The sequence below is a fragment of the Mobula hypostoma genome, assembly GCF_963921235.1.
Source record: "Mobula hypostoma chromosome 5 unlocalized genomic scaffold, sMobHyp1.1 SUPER_5_unloc_4, whole genome shotgun sequence".
Classification (NCBI taxonomy): Eukaryota; Metazoa; Chordata; class Chondrichthyes; order Myliobatiformes; family Myliobatidae; genus Mobula; species Mobula hypostoma.
Window position 1 is genome coordinate 127,674 of NW_026948116.1, and position 22,003 is coordinate 149,676.

General features: G+C 53.5%; 1 protein-coding gene across 2 annotated transcripts in view; it reads right to left on the reverse strand.

The window, feature by feature from the left end:
• The window catches only part of LOC134341128 (kinesin-like protein KIF1C), a 42,617-nt gene that overhangs the window by 12,641 nt on the left and 7,973 nt on the right, over window positions 1-22,003 (reverse strand). The window contains exons 9-21 of one of the 2 annotated variants that reach the window (XM_063038902.1): window positions 19,439-19,504; window positions 19,235-19,307; window positions 18,790-18,868; window positions 18,347-18,486; window positions 14,946-15,178; window positions 14,319-14,398; window positions 13,676-13,751; window positions 13,356-13,435; window positions 12,153-12,247; window positions 11,784-11,867; window positions 3,763-3,943; window positions 3,346-3,418; window positions 1,470-2,063 (exon numbers count right to left, since the gene is read on the reverse strand). In XM_063038902.1, coding sequence (XP_062894972.1) covers window positions 1,470-2,063; window positions 3,346-3,418; window positions 3,763-3,943; window positions 11,784-11,867; window positions 12,153-12,247; window positions 13,356-13,435; window positions 13,676-13,751; window positions 14,319-14,398; window positions 14,946-15,178; window positions 18,347-18,486; window positions 18,790-18,868; window positions 19,235-19,307; window positions 19,439-19,504 — 1,854 coding nt within the window. Of the gene's footprint in view, window positions 1-1,469; window positions 2,064-3,345; window positions 3,419-3,762; window positions 3,944-11,783; window positions 11,868-12,152; window positions 12,248-13,355; window positions 13,436-13,675; window positions 13,752-14,318; window positions 14,399-14,945; window positions 15,179-18,346; window positions 18,487-18,789; window positions 18,869-19,234; window positions 19,311-19,438; window positions 19,505-22,003 lie in introns of both variants that reach the window. The other variant, XM_063038901.1, reaches the window with a different exon arrangement.

Consider the following 22,003-nt stretch of genomic DNA (forward strand, 5'->3'; position numbering starts at 1 on the left):
AAAATTACAGGGGATCTTGATCAGGTGGATAAGTGGACCGAAAAATGGAAAATAACATTAAATGAAAATAATTGAGAAGTATTACATTTTGGAAAGTCAAAACCAGGTTTGGACTTTCCTAGTTAACAGTGGGACCCTCTGGAGTGTCGAACAGGGGAGCTTGGTTCCCTGAAAGCGGTGTCACAGGGTGGTGAAGATGGAGCATGAGGGCACTGAGTACAGGAGTTGGAACACTGTTTTGCAGTTTGTACTGTTGGCCAGGCCACACCTCGAGCACTGGGTCCAGTTTTGGTTGCCCCATCAGTGTTCTACGCCTTTCAAAGTCCAACCCCACTCCCCGTTGGGAGAGATGGAAATGGACAAGGCCAGCCAACAGGGCTCGGGTGAATCTGTCTAGGCCAATCTCCCATACAATCAATACAACGGACCGCAGAAACACTGATGAACTCCAACCATACCATCGACTTCAGAAGATGATGGAGACAGGATGGTCCACGCTTCACTTGGAGTCAAGGGCCCAAGTCAGTCAGCATGGAGGCATGCCCTTGGGTCAACTGGTCCATACTAACCAAAACATCTCATCCAAGCAAGACCCATTTGTCATTGTTTGACCCATAAACTTCCAAATTTCTGGAAGTTGTTATTGTACCAGTCTCAACCATTTCCTCTGGTAGCTCAGACAACACAGATATCACCCTTTGTGTAAAAAAAAAGCTGGCTTTCAGGTTCCTGTCTCATTTTAAATCTATGCCCTCTCGTTCTAGCAAGAAGTCTGACTGCATTCACCCTGTCTATGCCCCTGATGATCTTGCACACCTCAGCTCACTCACCGAACCCTGTACTTTCTTATCAAAGTAACTGATCTAGGTAGAAAACAACAATGGGCCCAGCCTGCTTTAATGAGATCTGCAAACCTCACCATGCCCTGCACATTCTTATCCAAATCCTTGATTCAGACGCCAAGCACCGACCACTGCCACCCCCCACCCCCGAGGCTCACCCGAATCGCAGGTCTCCATTCCGACAGACAACCTCCACTATCGCCAACTGGTATCTACCTTCACACCAGCTGTGAAAACATTTACTGAGCTATAACCTTGTCAAAACGTCTTACTGAAGACCATATAAAACAAAGCCACCTCCGTACCTCACGGACAGACTGGCTGACTATATGTGGCAAACAACACCCTCCACTCTCTGCCAACAAGCCAGATGTGTTTCAAATGAGCTCGCTCTCCCTAGATTCCATGCAATCTAACCTTCCAGAGCAGATAACCACATCGAACCTTGTCAAATACCTTACTGAAGGCCACAAAAACCATGTTTACCACCTTGCCCTCCTCAACTTCCTTGGTCTCTCCCTCTCTCACACACACACACACACACACACAGGGTATACAGGGTCAGACAGACACAGACTATACATGCAGATTCTGGGCCAGGCTACAGGCCAGTTGCCGTGACGTTACCGGATTCGCTGCAGGCACAACCTGTTCCATCTTCAGCACGCGGTCCCTCAGCGCCCGGATTTCCTCGTCCTTCATGTTATTTTGTAGCTTCACCTCCTGCAGGATACCTGTCAGCCTGTCAACGTGAGCCCGCAGGTCATCCACCTCGGCGGCCGGTTGGCCATCGGGCTCCTCACCCACGCCCACTGTGTCCCACACATCCCGCGCCACGGCGCGCCACGTCTCCCGCTCGTTGGGGTCCTTCTTGCCGTACATGCGGGATAGTTCCTTCATCTTCACCACTGTCATGGCCTCAATCTCATCCCTCGAGTGCTTGAAGTCGTTAAGGGCCACCTCGTAGCACATCTCCTTCACCGCCTGCATCTTCAGGTCAGCCAGCGTCACCCACCGCGGATCCTTGCTGATGCGGCGCCGCTGGGGGATCTGGTACACAGGCTGTGGCGCCCGCTTCTTCCCACTGCTGGGCAGCCCGCAGCGCCGGACGATGCTCTGCACCTTGCTGGCTGGCAGCTTCTCCCGCAGCGAGGCGATAAGGCGCCAGCTCTCCTCGCACGAGCGCTTGTCTGAGTCATCGCCGCTGTCTGAGTCTGCGTACTGCGGGTGAGAGAACAGGGCTCAGTATACGGCAGGGGGTCAGCGTATAGAGTCCGCATACGCAGGAAACAGGGTCAGTGTACAGAGTCCACAATCGGTGCATAATGCAGAGGGAGAAAGGGTCTGCGTACAGGATCCATGTTGTCCACATACTGTACAGAGCGGGGAGGTCTGCACATGGCGGTGGGGGGCGGTCACTGTACGAGTCTGTGCAGTGCATGTACGGCAGAGGAGCAGAGAGTAAGCGTGTTGGGTCCGTGTACAGCAGGGAGCAGGAGCTGAGTGTATGGGAACACGCACAACAGGCTGGAGGAACTCAACAGGTTGGGCAGCATCCGTAGAAACGATGAGTCGACGTTTCAGGCCGGAACCCTTCATCAGGACTGAACAGGGAGGGGGCAGAGGCCCGATAAAGAAGGTGGGGAGAGGGTGGGAAGGAGAAGGCTGGTAGGTGCCAGGTGATAAACCAGTAAGGGGAAAGATCAAGGGGTGGGGGAGGGGATGTGAAGTAGAGTTGAAGTGGGTGGCAACCGGGATATGTCGGTTATGTCCATACACAGCCTCCTCTGCTACCATGATGAGGTCAAACTCAGGTTGGAGGAGCAACACCTCATATATCATCTGGGTAGTCTCCAGCCCCTTGGTATGAACATAGAATTTCCAACTTCCGGTACTTCCCTCCCCCTCCCTATTTCACTCTGCCCCCTCCCCCAGCTGCCTACCACCTCCCTCTTGGTTCCGCCTCCTTCTACTACCCATTGTGTTTTCCCCTATTCCTTCTTCACCTTTCCTGCCTATCCCCTCCCTGCATTCCCTCCCCCACCCCTTGATCTTTCCCCTTACTGGTTTTTCACCTGGCACCTTCCTGCCTTCTCCTTCCCACCCTCCCCCCACCTTCTTTATAGGGACTCTGCCCCTTCCCTCTTCAGTCCTGATGAAGAGTTCCAGCCCAAAACATTGACTGATCATTTCCACGGATGCTGTCCGACCTGCTGAGTTCCTCCAGCGTGTTGTGAGTGTTGCTTTGACCCCAGCATCTGCAGAGTATGTTGTGTTGAGTGTATGGCGTTGTGTACAGTAGTCCGTATATGGAACGAGGAAGTGACTGAGTACATTAACAATGTTTAAGAGACACTTGGATGGGAAAGATTTATAGCGACTGGCTCAGGTAGACGGTCAGGGACAGTTCTGTCATTTGGGCCAAAGGGCCTATTTCTGCGCTGTGTGACCATGGATCAGCAGGGGAGGCGTGGTTGGTCAAGGAGGTCAGGGGTGATCCTACCAGCCGGGACTGCTCCAGTTGCAGGTCGGCCTCCTCCTTCTCACGACGGTACTGGTTCTCCACGTCCTGCAGTCTGTGGGTACAGAGCACCAGCCAGTCAGAGCGGGAGACTGGCAAACACTCCTAATTTCTGGTCGAACCGTCGACCTCCTGTCCCAGGAGGGCGTCGGCTGCCCCAGGACGAATACTGGGCCCTGACATTGGGGCAGAGCTCTCCCTTGTCACCCTGACCTTCCCAGGCGAGCCCTCATCTTTCCCCGAGAGTCCACCACCCCCACACAACCCCCCAGGATTCTGTCACATTCTCCTCCCCACCCCTCACTGGGACCCTCTGCCCTCACTCTCTCCCTCAGGGTCCTCCCCCTCCCGGGATCCTGCCCTACCCCTTCGGGACCCTGTTGCCCCTCCCATTCTTACCTACGCTCCACTTCCAGCCGGATATCGATGCCCTCCTTCTCAAGCAGCTCCCTCTGGGCAAAGGTCCAGTCGGCCGCCTCCGGAAGGGGTCCCAGGCTGGGCCCCCTCTCCCGCTCCAGCCTCACCTGCTCCGGGTGGTTAAATCGGAACACGTGGCTCTTGCCCAGCACCACGCGGTTACCTGGTGCAGGAGGGAGGGGTCAGACTCACTGCACGGACACCCCATGACCCACCTACAGTATCACACTGCATCCTACCCACAGCACCATCGCCCCATGTCCCACCCACGGTATCACACTGTATCCTACCCACAGCACCATCGCCCCATGTCCCACCCACGGTATCACACTGTATCCTACCCACAGCACCATCATCCCCTGTCCCACCCACAGTATCACACTGTATCCTACCCACAGCACCATCATCCCCTGTCCCACCCACAGTATCACACTGTATCCTACCCACAGCAGCATCATCCCCTGTCCTACCCACAGTATCACACTGTTCCTACCCACAGCACCATCATCCCATGTCCCACCCACAGTATCACACTGTTCCTACCCACAGCACCATCATCCCATGTCCCACCCACAGTATCACACTGTATCCTACCCACAGCATCATCCCCTGTCCCACCCACAGTATCACACTGTATCCTACCCACAGCAGCATCATCCCCTGTCCTACCCACAGTATTACACTGTATCCTACCCACAGCACCATCATCCCCATGTCCCACCCACAGTATCACACTGTATCCTACCCACAGCACCATCATCCCATGTCCCACCCACAGTATCACACTGCATCCTACCCACAGCAGCATCATCCCCTGTCCTACCCACAGTATCACACTGTTCCTACCCACAGCACCATCATCCCATGTCCCACCCACAGTATCACACTGTTCCTACCCACAGCACCATCATCCCATGTCCCACCCACAGTATCACACTGTATCCTACCCACAGCAGCATCATCCCCTGTCCCACCCACAGTATCACACTGTATCCTACCCACAGCAGCATCATCCCCTGTCCCACCCACAGTATCACACTGTATCCTACCCACAGCACCATCGCCCCATGTCCCACCCACAGTATCACACTGTATCCTACCCACAGCACCATCATCCCCTGTCCCACCCACAGTATAACACCGTATCCTACCCACAGCACCATCGCCCCATGTCCCACCCACAGTATCACACTGTATCCTACCCACAGCACCATCATCCCTGTCCCACCCACAGTATCACATTGTATCCTACCCACAGCACCATCATCCCCTGTCCCACCCACAGTATCACACTGCATCCTACCCACAGCACCATCGCCCCATGTCCCACCCACAGTATCACACTGTATCCTACCCACAGCACCATCGCCCCATGTCCCACCCACAGTATCACACTGTATCCTACCCACAGCACCATCATCCCATGTCCCACCCACAGTATCACACTGTATCCTACCCACAGCACCATCATCCCCTGTCCCACCCACAGTATCACACTGTATCCTACCCACAGCACCATCATCCCCATGTCCCACCCACAGTATCACACTGTATCCTACCCACAGCACCATCATCCCCTGTCCCACCCACAGTATCACACTGTATCCTACCCACAGCACCATCATCCCCTGTCCCACCCACAGTATCACACTGTATCCTACCCACAGCACCATCGCCCCTGTCCCACCCACAGTATCACACTGTATCCTACCCACAGCACCATCATCCCATGTCCCACCCACAGTATCACACTGTATCGTATCCACAGCACCATCGCCCCATTTCCCACCCACAGTATCACACTGTATCCTACCCACAGCACCATCATCCCCTGTCCCACCCACAGTATCACACTGTATCCGACCCACAGCACCATCATCCCCTGTCCCACCCACAGTATCACACTGCATCCTACGCACAGCACCATCATCCCCTGTCCCACCCACAGTATCACACTGTATCCTACCCACAGCACCATCACCCCCTGTCCCACCCACAGTATCACACTGCATCCTACCCACAGCACCATCATCCCGTGTCCCACCCACAGTATCACACTGTATCCTACCCACAGCACCATCATCCCCTGTCCCACCCACAGTATCACACTGTATCCTACCCACAGCACCATCATCCCCATGTCCCACCCACAGTATCACACTGTATCCTACCCACAGCACCATCATCCCCTGTCCCACCAACAGTATCACACTGTATCCTACCCACAGCACCATCATCCCCCGTCCCACCCACAGTATCACACTGTATCCTACCCACAGCACCATCGCCCCATGTCCCACCCACAGTATCACACTGCATCCTACCCACAGCACCATCGCCCCATGTCCCACCCACAGTATCACACTGTATCCTACCCACAGCACCATCATCCCCTGTCCCACCCACAGTATCACACTGTATCCAAGCCACAGCACCATCATCCCCCGTCCCACCCACGGTATCACACTGTATCCTACCCACAGCACCATCATCCCCTGTCCCACCCACAGTATCACACTGTATCGTACCCACAGCAGCATCATCCCCTGTCCCACCCACAGTATCACACTGTATCCTACCCACAGCACCATCGCCCTATGTCCCACCCACGGTATCACACTGTATCGTACCCACAGCACCATCGCCCCATGTCCCACCCACAGTATCACACTGTATCCTACCCACAGCACCATCGCCCCGTGTCCCACCCACAGTATCACACTGTATCCTACCCACAGCACTATCGCCCCATGTCCCACCCACAGTATCACATTGTATCCTACCCACAGCACCGTCATCCCATGTCCCACCCACAGTATCACACTGTATCCTACCCACAGCACCGTCATCCCCTGTCCCACCCACAGTATCACACTGCATCCTACCCACAGCACCGTCATCCCCTGTCCCACCCACAGTATCACACTGTATCCTACCCACAGCACCATCATCCCCATGTCCCACCCACAGTATCACACTGTATCCTACCCACAGCACCATCATCCCATGTCCCACCCACAGTATCACACTGCATCCTACCCACAGCACCATCATCCCGTGTCCCACCCACAGTATCACACTGTATCCTACCCACAGCACCATCATCCCCTGTCCCACCCACAGTATCACACTGTATCCTACCCACAGCACCATCATCCCCATGTCCCACCCACAGTATCACACTGTATCCTACCCACAGCACCATCATCCCCTGTCCCACCCACAGTATCACACTGTATCCTACCCACAGCACCATCATCCCCTGTCACACCCACAGTATCACACTGTATCCTACCCACAGCACCATCGCCCCATGTCCCACCCACAGTATCACACTGTATCCTACCCACAGCACCATCATCCCGTGTCCCACCCACAGTATCACACTGTATCCTACCCACAGCACCATCATCCCCTGTCCCACCCACAGTATCACACTGTATCCTACCCACAGCACCATCGCCCCATGTCCCACCCACAGTATCACACTGTATCCTACCCACAGCACCATCATCCCATGTCCCACCCACAGTATCACACTGTATCCTACCCACAGCACCGTCATCCCCTGTCCCACCCACAGTATCACACTGCATCCTACCCACAGCACCGTCATCCCCTGTCCCACCCACAGTATCACACTGTATCCTACCCACAGCACCATCATCCCCATGTCCCACCCACAGTATCACACTGTATCCTACCCACAGCACCGTCATCCCCTGTCCCACCCACAGTATCACACTGTATCCTACCCACAGCACCATCATCCCCTGTCCCACCCACAGTATCACACTGTATCCTACCCACAGCACCATCATCCCCATGTCCCACCCACAGTATCACACTGTATCCTACCCACAGCACCATCATCCCCTGTCCCACCCACAGTATCACACTGTATCCTACCCACAGCACCATCATCCCCTGTCCCACCCACAGTATCACACTGTATCCTACCCACAGCACCATCATCCCCTGTCCCACCCACAGTATCACACTGTATCCTACCCACAGCACCATCATCCCATGTCCCACCCACAGTATCACACTGCATCCTACCCACAGCACCATCATCCCGTGTCCCACCCACAGTATCACACTGCATCCTACGCACAGCACCATCATCCCCTGTCCCACCCACAGTATCACACAGTATCCTACCCACAGCACCATCATCCCCTGTCCCACCCACAGTATCACACTGCATCCTACCCACAGCACCATCATCCCGTGTCCCACCCACAGTATCACACTGTATCCTACCCACAGCACCATCATCCCCTGTCCCACCAACAGTATCACACTGTATCCTACCCACAGCACCATCATCCCCCGTCCCACCCACAGTATCACACTGTATCCTACCCACAGCACCATCGCCCCATGTCCCACCCACAGTATCACACTGTATCCAAGCCACAGCACCATCATCCCCCGTCCCACCCACGGTATCACACTGTATCCTACCCACCGCACCATCATCCCCTGTCCCACCCACAGTATCACACCCACAGCAGCATCATCCCCTGTCCCACCCACAGTATCACACTGTATCCTACCCACAGCACCATCGCCCTATGTCCCACACACGGTATCACACTGTATCGTACCCACAGCACCATCGCCCCATGTCCCACCCACAGTATCACACTGTATCCTACCCACAGCACCATCATCCCCTGTCCCACCCGCAGTATCACACTGCATCCTACCCACAGCACCATCATCCCGTGTCCCACCCACAGTATCACACTGTATCCTACCCACAGCACCATCATCCCCTGTCCCACCCACAGTATCACACTGTATCCTACCTACAGCACCATCGCCCCATGTCCCACCCACATTATCACACTGTATCCTACCCACAGCACCATCATCCCCTGTCCCACCCACAGTATCACACTGTATCCTACCCACAGCACCATCATCCCCTGTCCCACCCACAGTATCACACTGTATCCTACCCACAGCACCATCGCCCCATGTCCCACCCACAGTATCACACTGTATCCTACCCACAGCACCATCATCCCCTGTCCCACCCACAGTATCACACTGTATCCTACCCACAGCACCATCATCCCCTGTCCCACCCACAGTATCACACTGTATCCTACCCACAGCACCATCATCCCCTGTCCCACCCACAGTATCACACTGTATCCTACCCACAGCACCATCGCCCTATGTCCCACCCACGGTATCACACTGTATCCTACCCACAGCACCATCGCCCCATGTCCCACCCACAGTATCACACTGTATCCTACCCACAGCACCATCGCCCCATGTCCCACCCACAGTATCACACTGTATCCTACCCACAGCACTATCGCCCCATGTCCCACCCACGGTATCACACTGTATCCTACCCACAGCACCATCATCCCCTGTCCCACCCACAGTATCACACTGTATCCTACCCACAGCACCATCATCCCCTGTCCCACCCACAGTATCACACTGTATCCTACCCACAGCACCATCATCCCCTGTCACACCCACGGTATCACACTGTATCCTACCCACAGCACCATCATACCCCATCACACCCACGGTATCACACTGTATCCTACCCACAGCACCATCATCCCGTCCCACCCACATTATCACACTGTATCCTACCCACAGCACCATCATCCCGTCCCACCCACAGTATCACACTGTATCCTACCCACAGCACCATCATCCCGTCCCACCCACAGTATCACACTGTATCCTACCCACAGCACCATCATCCCCTGTCCCACCCACAGTATCACATTGTATCCTAGCCACAGCACCATCATCCCCTGTCCCACCCACAGTATCACACTGTATCCTACCCACAGCACCATCATCCCGTCCCACCCACAGTATCACACTGTATCCTACCCACAGCACCATCATCCCCTGTCCCACCCACAGTATCACATTGTATCCTAGCCACAGCTCCATCATCCCCCGTCACACCCACGGTATCACACTGCATCCTACCCACAGCACCATCATCCCCTGTCCCACCCACAGTATCACACTGTATCCTACCCACAGCACCATCATCCCCTGTCCCACCCACAGTATCACACTGCATCCTACCCACAGCACCATCATCCCCTGTCCCACCCACAGTATCACACTGCATCCTACCCACAGCACCATCATCCCCTGTCCCACCCACAGTATCACACTGCATCCTACCCACAGCACCATCATCCCCTGTCCCACCCACAGTATCACACTGTATCCTACCCACAGCACCATCATCCCCCGTCCCACCCACAGTATCACACTGTATCCTACCCACAGCACCATCATCCCCTGTCCCACCCACAGTATCACACTGTATCCTACCCACAGCACCATCATCCCGTCCCACCCACAGTATCACATTGTATCCTACCCACAGCACCATCATCCCGTCCCACCCACAGTATCACACTGCATCCTACCCACAGCACCATCATCCCCTGTCCCACCCACAGTATCACACTGTATCCTACCCACAGCACCATCATCCCCTGTCCCACCCACGGTATCACACTGTATCCTACCCACAGCACCATCATCCCCTGTCCCACCCACAGTATCACACTGTATCCTACCCACAGCACCATCATCCCATGTCCCACCCACAGTATCACACTGTATCCTACCCAGAGCACCATCATCCCCTGTCCCACCCACAGTATCACACTGTATCCTACCCACAGCACCATCATCCCGTCCCACCCACAGTATCACACTGTATCCTACCCACAGCAGCATCATCCCCTGTCCCACCCACAGTATCACACTGTATCCTACCCACAGCAGCATCATCCCCTGTCCCACCCACAGTATCACACTGTATCCTACCCACAGCACCATCATCCCCTGTCCCACCCACAGTATCACACTGTATCCTACCCACAGCACCATCATCCCATGTCTCACTTACACCAATCGCGTAACCCCCCGACCTGAGGTCCAACAGCACCATTGCCCCATGTCCCATCCACTCCACTGCAGACACATCCTTTCCCTGATAGAGTAACTGGAACTGCTGACACCATTCCAGGTGTGGCCTCACTAGGGTTTGTAAAGTTGCAACATCGTGCCCTGAATGCCAGTGCCCCGTTCCTTCTGCACCAACCTGCCCACCAGCATTAACACTCTCAGGAACCTGTACACCGGAACCCCAATCCTCGCTCTGTCTGTCTACACCCCTTGCTGCCTCAGTAAAGCAGGCAGCGTAATCGGAGGCCCCCACCCACTCGGATATTTTCTCTTCTCCCTTTTCCCACCCGGCAGAAGACAGAAAAGCCTGAAGCCGATTACCACCAGGCTCTAGGACATTTCCTCCCCCACTGTTATCAGTATGGCTCCCGAGCATGATGAGATGTTCCTTTGACCTCATTATGACCTTGCACCTTATTGTCTCCCTGCACTGCACTTTCTCTGTAGCTGTTGTACTTTATTCTGCATGCTGTTCTTGTTCTATATCAGTGTATAGCCGCCTTCTGACTTGACAGAAAGCCTGACCACCTTCTCCACAGAAATGACACCCTTCACCTTGGCAACATCAGCCATGACACCCACCCGAGCTGTTCCCATCCGCCGCCTTTGTCCACTTCCCTCTAAACCCAACCTTTCAGTTTATGCCCGGCACCCCTGACGTTAATCGTGTGGCTGGGAACGCCTGTGCTATACCCTGCCCAAGTGTCCTCACCACTTGCCCCATTTCGTCTGGAAACTTGTTCCTCACATCCACCCCCTGTGGGTGGCAGACTTACCCCACGGAGACCATCCTCTCCCACACAGCCGGTGTCACCAGGCTGGACTGGGATATGGGTCTTGTGGTCAGTGGCTGGAGAGTCAGATCTTTGCATGGGTAGCATCCCTCTCCCCCAAAACCATCGTCACACCCTACATAATCCTCCCCTTCCCCCAACCTTACCCATACCCTCTTCCCTCACTCACCCCCTACACACACCTCCACCACACCCCCACTTCACTCTCTCCACCCCTCCCGTTACCTTGGCGCAGAACCAGGGGGCCCGTCAGTTGCTTCCCGTTGACATAGGTATCAGCTCCTTCACATGGCTCCAGAGTCACTGTCACTGTGGAGGGAGAGGACATGGCACTCAGTGCATCTGAGCTGGTAGGAGGTGGGGGTAGAGGAGGAGGAGTATCAGGTAGGTGATGTAGAGGTGCAGACGGATAGTGGTCAGGGAGAATGATGGCGCTACGGGGAACCCACTGCCCAGGTTAGGTCCTGGCAGCTCGAGCTTGGGGTTTGTGCATCTGACCACCAACCCCGTCCCCACTACATGGGCGACCACAGCCACTCCCCTACCCCAGTGTCGGTCCCACCTCCCTTCTGCCCCGCAAATGAGCACACTCACCATCTCCCCCGAGCCCTGTCTCGCTGCGGAACACACAATGCTGGTCCTTGATGAAGTCACCGCTCAGCTTAATGTCAACATCCAACCTTCCGACTCTGGGGACAGAGCACCCAAGTCAGGGCACCACCCTTTGGTCCTGCCACCCTCACCATCCCACCCTCAGAAACTGCCAACCCTGCCCTCGCCCTCTGATATCCAGAACCTCTCAACCCATGTCCTCAGACCTCTGACCCAGCCAATACCTTCACCTGTCAAGCCCAACCTCTGACTCCAGCCGCTCCTTCTGACCCACAGCCCTATCCTTACCCACCAACCCTACCACGGTGAAGCAAGACCAACACACTGGCCCTCCACGGGACAGGTCCCACACTCACCCGAGGCAAGACCCTACCCCCTGCTCTTTCTGGAATACAAAACAGAATACAAAGCCCTTCGGCCCACGATGTTGTACTGACCCTTTAACCTGCTCCAAGATCAATCCAACCCTTCTCTCCTACATAGCCCTCCATTTTTCTATCATCCACATGCCATTCCAAATGACCCTCGTGCATCCGCCTCTACCACCACCCTGGCAGCACGTTCCTGGCACCCACCACCTCTGGGTACGAAATCTGTCTCAGACATGACCCCCAGACTTTCCATTTGCAATCACTTTAACATTATGCTCCCTTTGCATTAGCCATTTCTGCCCTGGGGAAATGTCTCTGGCTGTAAACTCTATCTATGCCTCATCATCTTGTACACTTCCATCAAGTCACCTCTCATCCTTCTTTGGCCCAAAGGGAAAAGCCCAAGCCTTCTCAACCTGCCCTCAAAATGCATGCTCTGCAGTCCAGGTAGCAGCCTGGTAACTATCAGCACCCACTCCAAAGCTTCCACCTCCCTCCCAGAATGACCCTGGCACACGAAAGGCGATATACCATTGAGTCTGTTCTCACCCACAGATATTGAATCCCCTACCAGCACCACACTCCTGCCCTTCTCAGCCTCGGAGCCAGAGGCCCAGTCACCACAGCTCCCTCTGCTAGATTGTCCCCCACCCCCCAAACAGGGTCTAAAGCAGTATACCTGTACTGAGATGACCAGGTGCAGGGGTAATCGGCACTGTCTGCCTTTTCCCTTTCCCTCTCCTGACACCCAGTAACCTGTCTCCAGCAACCTCCCAGTATCACCCCATTCTCCCTCCTCTCCTCCCTCACTTACCTGGTCACCCCATCCTTGATGTAGTACAGGAGACACTCCGACATCAAGGGGTCCTCGTTCAGGTTCACCAAGTGCGGGGTCTGCAACAAAGAAACCACATCACAGCGGCTGCAGGAGGGGGGAGAAACTGGAGGGGACAGGAGGGGGAAATGGGAGGGGATGGCTAGGGGAGGCTTTGAATTCCATGAACTGAGGCTGAGCATGGTGAGAGGAGGTAGGCATCTGGAGTGGTATGGGGAGGGGTGTGCGGGGAGCAGGGAAACTGGGTGCAGAAGCGCGGGGGGGGAGGAGGGGCAAGTTGCTTGGCTGCAGCCACTCACCTTCTTGGGGGAGAAGACGCCAACGGTACCCCCATCTTCTCGGGTGGCAAGACCCATCTCGGCCAGCAGTTCCTCCCTGAGAGAGAGTGGTGTCAGAGGTGCCCACGCTCCCCATGCAAACCAAACACCCCCCTAAACACACCCCCACTCAACCCCCACCTCCTGAACCTCCCCCTCCATCTCAGCCAAGAGCTCCTCCCTGTGACAGAATGGTGTGAGAGACCCCCCCCCACTCCCCACCGTAACAACACACCCCAAATACACCCTCACCTAACCCCAACCTCCTGAACCTCCCATCCATCTCAGCCAGGAGTTTCTCCCTGTGAGAGTAATATCAGAGACCCCCCCCCCACACACACTCCCCATGCAACCAAACACTCCCCTAAACATACCCTCCCCAACTCTAACCTCCATCTCGGCCAAGAACTCTCTATGACAGAGAGGGGGATTCAAAGACATCTAAAAACTGCAGGCCCCTCTCCCCCGTCACCCTAACTTCCCATCAACATACCTTCCCCCTCCCACAATCTACCTCCCCACCCTCCTCCTCAGCTCTCAAACATTCACCCGCCACACCCACAACAGCGTTCCAACACAGCCGCCTCCTCCACCCCCCTCCCGTTTCGTCCCCGACCCCCCACACCTCTCGACGCGGAGTTGCTCCGTTTTCCGCAGTTTCTCCTCCCAGCTTTCATTCAGCTCCTCGATGATTCTCTCCGTCTCCTGTGGGATCACGCACACCAGAGGTCATGCACCGTGACAAGGGGGAAGTCACTGGGGAAGGGGGCAGGTGCTGTAGAAAGAGGCCGTGCACTATAGAGGGAGAGGCCAAGGTCCGGGGTCTGTGTTGAGTTCAGGCGCGAGAGAACCAGCATCACCGGGGGTGGGATTTCGATGCCAATTCGCAGGGACCACCCTCTGTAGGGAGAGGGTGGATGCCTGGGAGGGGCATCATCAAGAGCACGGTGTTGGATGCCCGACAAAGGGAGGGGACTGCCAGGCAGTGGCAAGTGTCAGATGCAGGGTGGGGTGGCAGTTGGGAAGGGCCGAGCGGTGTTTTTTTGGGGTGGGGGGGGAAGACATGCTGGGGGAGGGGCAGGGCCAAAGGCGAGGGTACAGGGGCATGACTGGACACAGGGAAAGGGTGACCACTGGATGAAGGCGCAAGTGGTGGAGGGATGGGGTGGGGCTGGCTGGCAGGGGCTGCCAGCAGATGAAGAGCCGAATGGTGGACAGGATATACACACAAACGCACACACTCCGGACTGACCTGCAGACGGTCAAGAGCCTCTTCGCTGGTCAGTGGCCCTGCTGGCACTGCTGGGCCCTGAGATCCCTCCAGGGTCACTGCATCCCCGACCACTGACCCCTCCCTGACCTTGGGCACAGGGCTCACGCCACCCACCTCACTGGGGGAGGGGCTGAAGGAGTCAGGAGTTGCTCCGTTGGACCAGACCGGATCCACAGTGGGCTGGGTAGAGTCCGACTCTGGAAGCCTGACACCTGGGTGGGGGAGGGAGGAGAGAAGGAAGAGGTTTGGACACAGAAATCAGAGAAACTATTCAAATAGGAGCAACCAATGAGATAGGTAGGATGGATGAGGTCCTGCAAAGTGAGTTTAGGGAGTTAGGTGCTAAGTTCAAAAACTGGACCTCCAAGGTTGTGATTTCAGAATTGCTACCTGTGCCATGTGCTGGTGAGCCAGAAATAGGAAGCTCAGTTTAACAAAGTGGCTAAGATGATGGTGTAGAATGGAGGGCTTCAGATTTTTGGATCATTGAGTTCTCTTGCAGGGAAGGAGGGACCTGTACAGATAGGACAGTTTGTACCTCAACTGGAGGGATACTAATATCCTTGCAGGAAGATTTGACAGTTCTGTACATTGGGGGGGGGGGAGGGGGAGTGGTTAAACTAAAATTGCAGGGGAGTGAGCCTACATACAAAGACAGAAATCGAAAGTTTGAGCACGATGGTTCTAATGTTCTGAGTTGTGCACATTTCAGTACAAGGAGTACTGTAGGAAAGGCAGAGGAGCTTAGGGCATGGGTCAGCATGTGGAATTATGGGCTTGCAAACGTTAGTAAGACTTGGTTGCAGGAAGGGCAAGACTGGCAACTTAAGGTTTCAAGTTTCCATTGTGTTACACATGATAAAGGGGGAGGTTATCTAACTAAGTATGTATTTGGATAGACAAGGACTGATCTGAGAACGTCACCATGGCCTTGTGCTTATTAGGTTGTGTTTAACTAATCTTATAGAGCTTTTTGAGGATGTTACTTGCAAGGCTGATGAATGTACGGCAGTAGATGTTGTCAATGGATTTTAGCAAGGCCTTTGAAAAAGTCTTACATGGGAAATTGGTCCAGAAGGTTCAGTTGCTTGGCATTCAAGATGAACTAGTCAATTGGGTTCAAGAGTGGTTTTGTGGGAGAAGCCAGAGAGTGGTAGTAGCTGGTTGCCTCTCTGACTGGAGGCCTGTAACTAGTGGAGTGCCACAGCAACCGGGGCTGGATCCGTTGTTGTTTATCATCCATATCAATGATCTGAATTGTAATGTGGTTAACTGGATCAGCGAACTTGTGGATGACACCAAGATCGGGGGTGCAGTGGACAGTGATGAAAACTACTGAAGCTTGTATGAGGTGTTGCCAGGGTGACATATGTGAGGTGTTGCATTTTGGGAGGACATACTTATATAGCACTTACCCAGTGATACCTGAGGAATGCGGTGACTTCACAGGTTGATAGGACCATTTCTACCTTTCGACACATTGGCCTTTATAAATCAGAGGATTTGGAGTTGGAATGTCATGTTGAAGTTGTACAAGATGTTGGTGAAGATGACACCAAGACTGGAGGTGTAGTGGACAGCAAGGAAGGCTATCGTGGCTTGCAGTGGGATCTGCATCAGCTGGAGAAATGGGCTGAAAAATGGCAGACGGAATTTAATGCAGACAAGTGTGAGGTGTTGCACTTCGGTAGGACCAGCCAGGGTAGGTCTTACACAGTGAACGGTAGGGCACTGAGGAGTGCAGGAGAAGAGGGATCTGGAAATACAGGTCCATAATTCTTTGAAAGTGGTCTCACAGGTCATAAACGCAAACACGAGGAAATCTGCAGATGCTGGAATTTCAAGCAACACACACAAAAGTTGTTGATGAACGCAGTAGGCCAGGCAGCGTCTTGGCCCGAAACGTCGAGTGTACGTCTTCCTAGAGATGCTGCCTGGCCTGCTGTGTTCACCAACAACTTTTGTGTGTGTCACAGGTCATAAAGAAAGGTTTCAGCACACGAGGCTTCATAAATCAAACTATCGAGTACAGGAGAAGTTGAAGTTGTAAAAGACATTGGTGAGGCCGAATTCTGATATTGTGTGCAGTTGTGGTCACCTAGCAACAGGAAAGATCAATAATGTTGAAAGAGTGCAGAGAAAGGGTGTTGTCAGGACTTGAGGGCCTGAGTTATTGGGGAAGGTTGAATAGGCCAAGAGCTTTATTCCCTGGAATGTAGGGAAATCAGGGGAGGTTTGATAGAGGTACACAAAACACTGCAATGGTTGGAGTAAATTGTCCTGCGATTAGGCTCGGGGTAACTAGGAGTGTTTCTCGGTGGTGCAGCTTGCTGGGCTGGGCAGGCCTGTTCAGCGCTGTATCCCTAAGTGAAATAAAATCATGAGGGATGTAAATAGGGTGAATGGAAGCAGGCTCTTCCCCTCACGTTGGGTGAGACTAGATATAGAGCTCATAGGCTTAGGCTGAAAGGGGAAATATTTAAAGGGAACCTGAGGGGGATCTTATTCCATTCAGAAGGTGGTGCGAGTGTGAAATGAGCTGCCGGCACAAGTGGATATGGGTGCATTTGTGGCGTTTAAGCTTAGACAGGTAAATAGATAGCTAGAGTTAGTGGTATGGTCCAGTAATTGGATTAGACAGAAGATCAGGTTGACATGGACTAGATGGAGAGTGAAGGTTACTCCACACCGTCCCATCACACACTCCCGGAGTCAGGCACACAGTGAATCTCCCTCCACAATGTCCGATCACACACTCCCGGGGTCAGACACAGAGTGAATCTCCCTCCACACTGTCCCATCACACACTCCCGGGGTCAGACACAGAGTGAATCTCCCTCCACACTGTCCCATCACACACTCCCGGGGTCAGACACAGAGTGAATCTCCCCCCACACCGTCCCATCACACACTCCCAGGGTCAGACACACAGTGAAGCTCCCTCCACACTGTCCCATCACACACTCCTGGATCAGACACAGAATGAAGCTCCCTCCACATTGGTGTTCTGTGTGTGTAGGACCAGATCTCAACTAATGAGTTGATATAAATTGCCCACAATATGTGAGTGGGGGAGAGGTGCGGAGGTGAGGATAGGTTTTGAGGAACAGGTTAGGGAGATAAAGGGGCTCTATCCTTTTAGACAGACACATGAATGGTGAGGGTATGGACGATACCAGGAGAGAACATTTAATATAGATGGGCACTGAGATGGGACAATATTGTGGGCCGAGTGGCCTGTGTTGTGCTATACTACTCTGTGTTGCAGGAGAGTGGACTGTGATCTATGGGATTCCCTGCCGACACAGACTGAGGGGCCGTCGGTCAGTCGGGGAAATAGATGTTGGGGGTTCCTGAGTCACTGCCCCCACAAGCCTTACCTTGGACCAATGCCAGCCCCTGGGTGCTCAGCAGCTGCCTGAGGCGGGACACCTCCTCCTTCAGCTCGCGGATCAGCCGGGCATTGGGGTCCTCATTCACCACTGCATTACATTTGATCTGCTTGGCTCGGTCTGCGTACCTGCAGGGAAAACAGTACAGCCTGCTTAAATGCAGGACCATGGCCCGAAACACAGCAGTACGTGTAAACGCAACACCCTAGACTGAAAAACAGCGGTCTGCGTCAACGCAGGACCCTGCCCAATACACAGCACCACCCACCCCCAAGCTCTCAAATATTATCCCCACCCCACCCACAGCCTGTGCCCATGTCTGACACCCTGCCTCTCACCCTCCCACCAGAGGGGCTCCAGCACCAATGCCTCCTCACTCACTGAACAGGCACCCCACCCCCCAGACTCTGACAACACCCCTCCATCCCTACCTCAGTGTGCTGAGGGTTTCCTCGTAGTTGATGTCCGCGGGGCTGAGGGCGGCGATCATGGCCGTTCGAGAGTTGCCTCCTGAGTAGGCAAGAGGAGGGAAGTCAGTGGCATTACACCAAGAGGGCAGGGGTAGAGGAAGGGCGTCAGAGGGCAAGGGAAGGGGAAGGGCGTCAGAGGGCAGGGGAAGGGGAAGGGCGTCAGAGGGTAGGGGAAGGGCGTCAGAGGGTAGGGGTAGGGCGTCAGAGGGCAGGGGAAGGGCATCAGAGGGCAGGGGAAGGGGAAGGGCGTCGGAGGGCGGGGGTAGGGGAAGGGAAGGTGGTCAAGGTGACATTCAGGTCAGCCATGATGTTGTGAAACAGTAGTGTAGGTGGCCTCATCTCATTAACCCCTCCCCCCCACCCCGTCCCCTCAAGCTATTCCACGTGCACTCAGATGGCACCTCACCCAGATTCTCCTTCAGCAGCCAGGTCAGCACAGAGTCCCGGTACGGAATGAACTCAGACTTCTTCCTCTTGCCCTGCTGAACCAAAAGAAGCAACTGTGAACTGACTGGGTATCTGGTCAGTGGGGGTTGGGGGTGGGTGGGTGTCTGTTCAGTGGGGGTGGGGGTGGGGGGGAAGGTGGGAGAGCCCTGGGTGAGAGACTCACCATTTCAGCCAACGCAGAGATCACCTTCCCCAGGGTAGTCAGGGACTTGTTAATGTTGGCTCCTTCCTGCAGAGAGAGTGGACAGAGATCAGTATGGGGGAGGGAGAGGTAGTGGTGGAGGAACGAGACGAAGGGTGAAGACTGTGAAATTCGTGAAAACTAGACACAAGAAAATCTGTAGATCTGGAAATCCAAGCAACATACACACAATGCTGGAGGAACTCAGCAGGCCAGGCTGCATCTATGGAAAAGAGTAAACAGTCAACATTTTGGACCAGGACCCTACAGCAGGACTGGTGGGGAGGAAGAAGCACAAGGTGATAGGTGAAACTGGGAGGTAATTTGGGGAAGATTAGTGGTGGGGAGAGGGTAATTACAGTATCATTATCAGATGTACTGATATAGTGATGAGCTGCATTCCACCCATACCAACCATTCCATATGTAGCAGAGACAACAGAATGCAGAATAAAGTGTCACAGCTACAGAGAAAGTGCAGTCAGTGCGTGTGGACAACGAGGTGCAAGATCATAACAAGGTAGATTATGAGGCCAAGGGTCCACATGGTGGGCATGCTACGTTGGTGCCAGAAAGTGTAATAACACTTCTGTGCAGCCCCCAGGGGCAGCACGATAGTGTAGTGGTTTGCATAAGGCTTTACAGTACAGGCGACCGGGTTCAATTCCTGCTGCCCCCTACAAGGAGTTTGTATCATGGGACACGTGTGACTTGTTTGTCCCACGACCGCACGGGTTTCCATTGAGTGCTCCGGTTGGTAGATGAATTGGTCATTGTGGTTGGGTCAGGGTTAAATCGGGGTTGCTGGGTGGTGTGGCTCAAAGGGCCGGAAAGGACTATTCGACACAGTGTCGCAATAAAATAAAATAAATTTTAAAATATTCTGTTGTGAACAGAAAGCAACATATTTCATGGCAAGTTTTGATATACACCCCATCATCATACCTTGTCACACCAGACAGCCAGCCACTCTAGTGTTGTTTGGTTGATGTTGAGCAGGTCAGTGTCAGCTAAATCAGGTGAGAGTGGGCAGTTGCGCAGAACGTGTTCAATGTTCTGTACCCTTTCACCACACTCACAGGATTCGCTGGTCTTTAAACCCCACTTCACCATATTGTCTCCCATCCTACAAACTCCCGCTCTCGCTCTGTTGAGAGTGCACCACTTCCGTCTGTCAAGCAGTGCCCCGTCTGGTAACATTTCTGTGGGGTCTTGCACTGTATTGATTGAGGTTCTGGCTGCTGTTTGTTGTCAGAGCTCAATCCTGTATGTTTGGGGGGGGATGTTCCGTGCGGTAGTTCCTCCACTGTAGCAAAGCTTTTCCTCGATTTTAGGCAGTTGGATACTGGCACATGATGATGTAGTGGGTGCCATGGATCTGAGTTCTGTTTACCTTTTACAATTTTTGTTGTAATGTGTCTTCAGATCTCTGGGGGAGCAATGCCTGCAAGTCTGTAAATGATGTTAGTGGGTGTGGGGAGCAGTATGCCTGTGTTTATTCAGCAGGCTTCGTTAAGGAACGGGTCTATTGTCTTCGCATGGGCTGATCTGCCCCACACAGGTGCACAGTATTCTGCCGGTGCATAGCAGAGTGCTAAGGCAGTTGATCTAAGTGTGTGAGCATTAGCTCCCCGTTTCATTCCTGCTAATTTTTTCAAGAAAGAATTGCAAGAGCCAACTTTCCCTCAGAGTCTTTGGATATGGGTGGCAAATGAGAGCGTCCTATCCAGTGTGCCACACCAGAAGATCTTGAGTTTCCAAGCTGTTGCTCGATTCCTCAGATAGAATGCACACACTTGAGTTTTTGATGGATTTGGGTTCAGAGACCATTTTTCATAATACTGCTTCATTGCTTCGAGGACTGCTGTAAGTTGTACTTCAACTTCTTGGAAAGAGTTAGCTTGTATTGCTATGCATAGGTTGTCTGCATAGATAAACCTGCTTGTGTTAGGAAAGATTGGTTGGTCGTTTGTGTAAGCATTGAATAGTAGAGGTGCCAGGACTGATCCCTGTGGTAGTCCGTTCTTTTGTGGATGTCATCTACTCTTAATTCCATTCATTTCTACATAAAATCTGCAATTTTCTAGGAGGCTTCTTATTACTTTGGACTGTGGTTTCGTTCTTTAACATTTTAGATAATTTCAGTAGGCCTCTGTGTCACAGTGTCATATGCTGCTAAGTCAACAAAAACTGCCCCTGTAATTTGTCACATTTCAAAGCCGTCCTCAATATACTGGGTTAAGTTCAGGACTTGACCGCAGCAAGAGCGGCCTGGCCTGAACCCAGCTTGATCTGGTGTTAGATCTTCGACTAAGGGGGATATTCTTTTCAGTGTAAGTCTCTCGTAGAATTTATAGAGGGTGCAGAGCAAGGAAATCGGTCTGTAATTTTTAGGAATGTTGGGGTCTTTATTGGGTTTTAGGAGAGCAACAACTTTGGCTCTTTACTTTTTAGGTATTTTTAATGATCTTAGGCAACAGTTAAAAAGGGACAGAAGCCAGTGGAGTGCTTTAGGTCCAAGATGTTTAAGGAATTCATTAAGAATCCC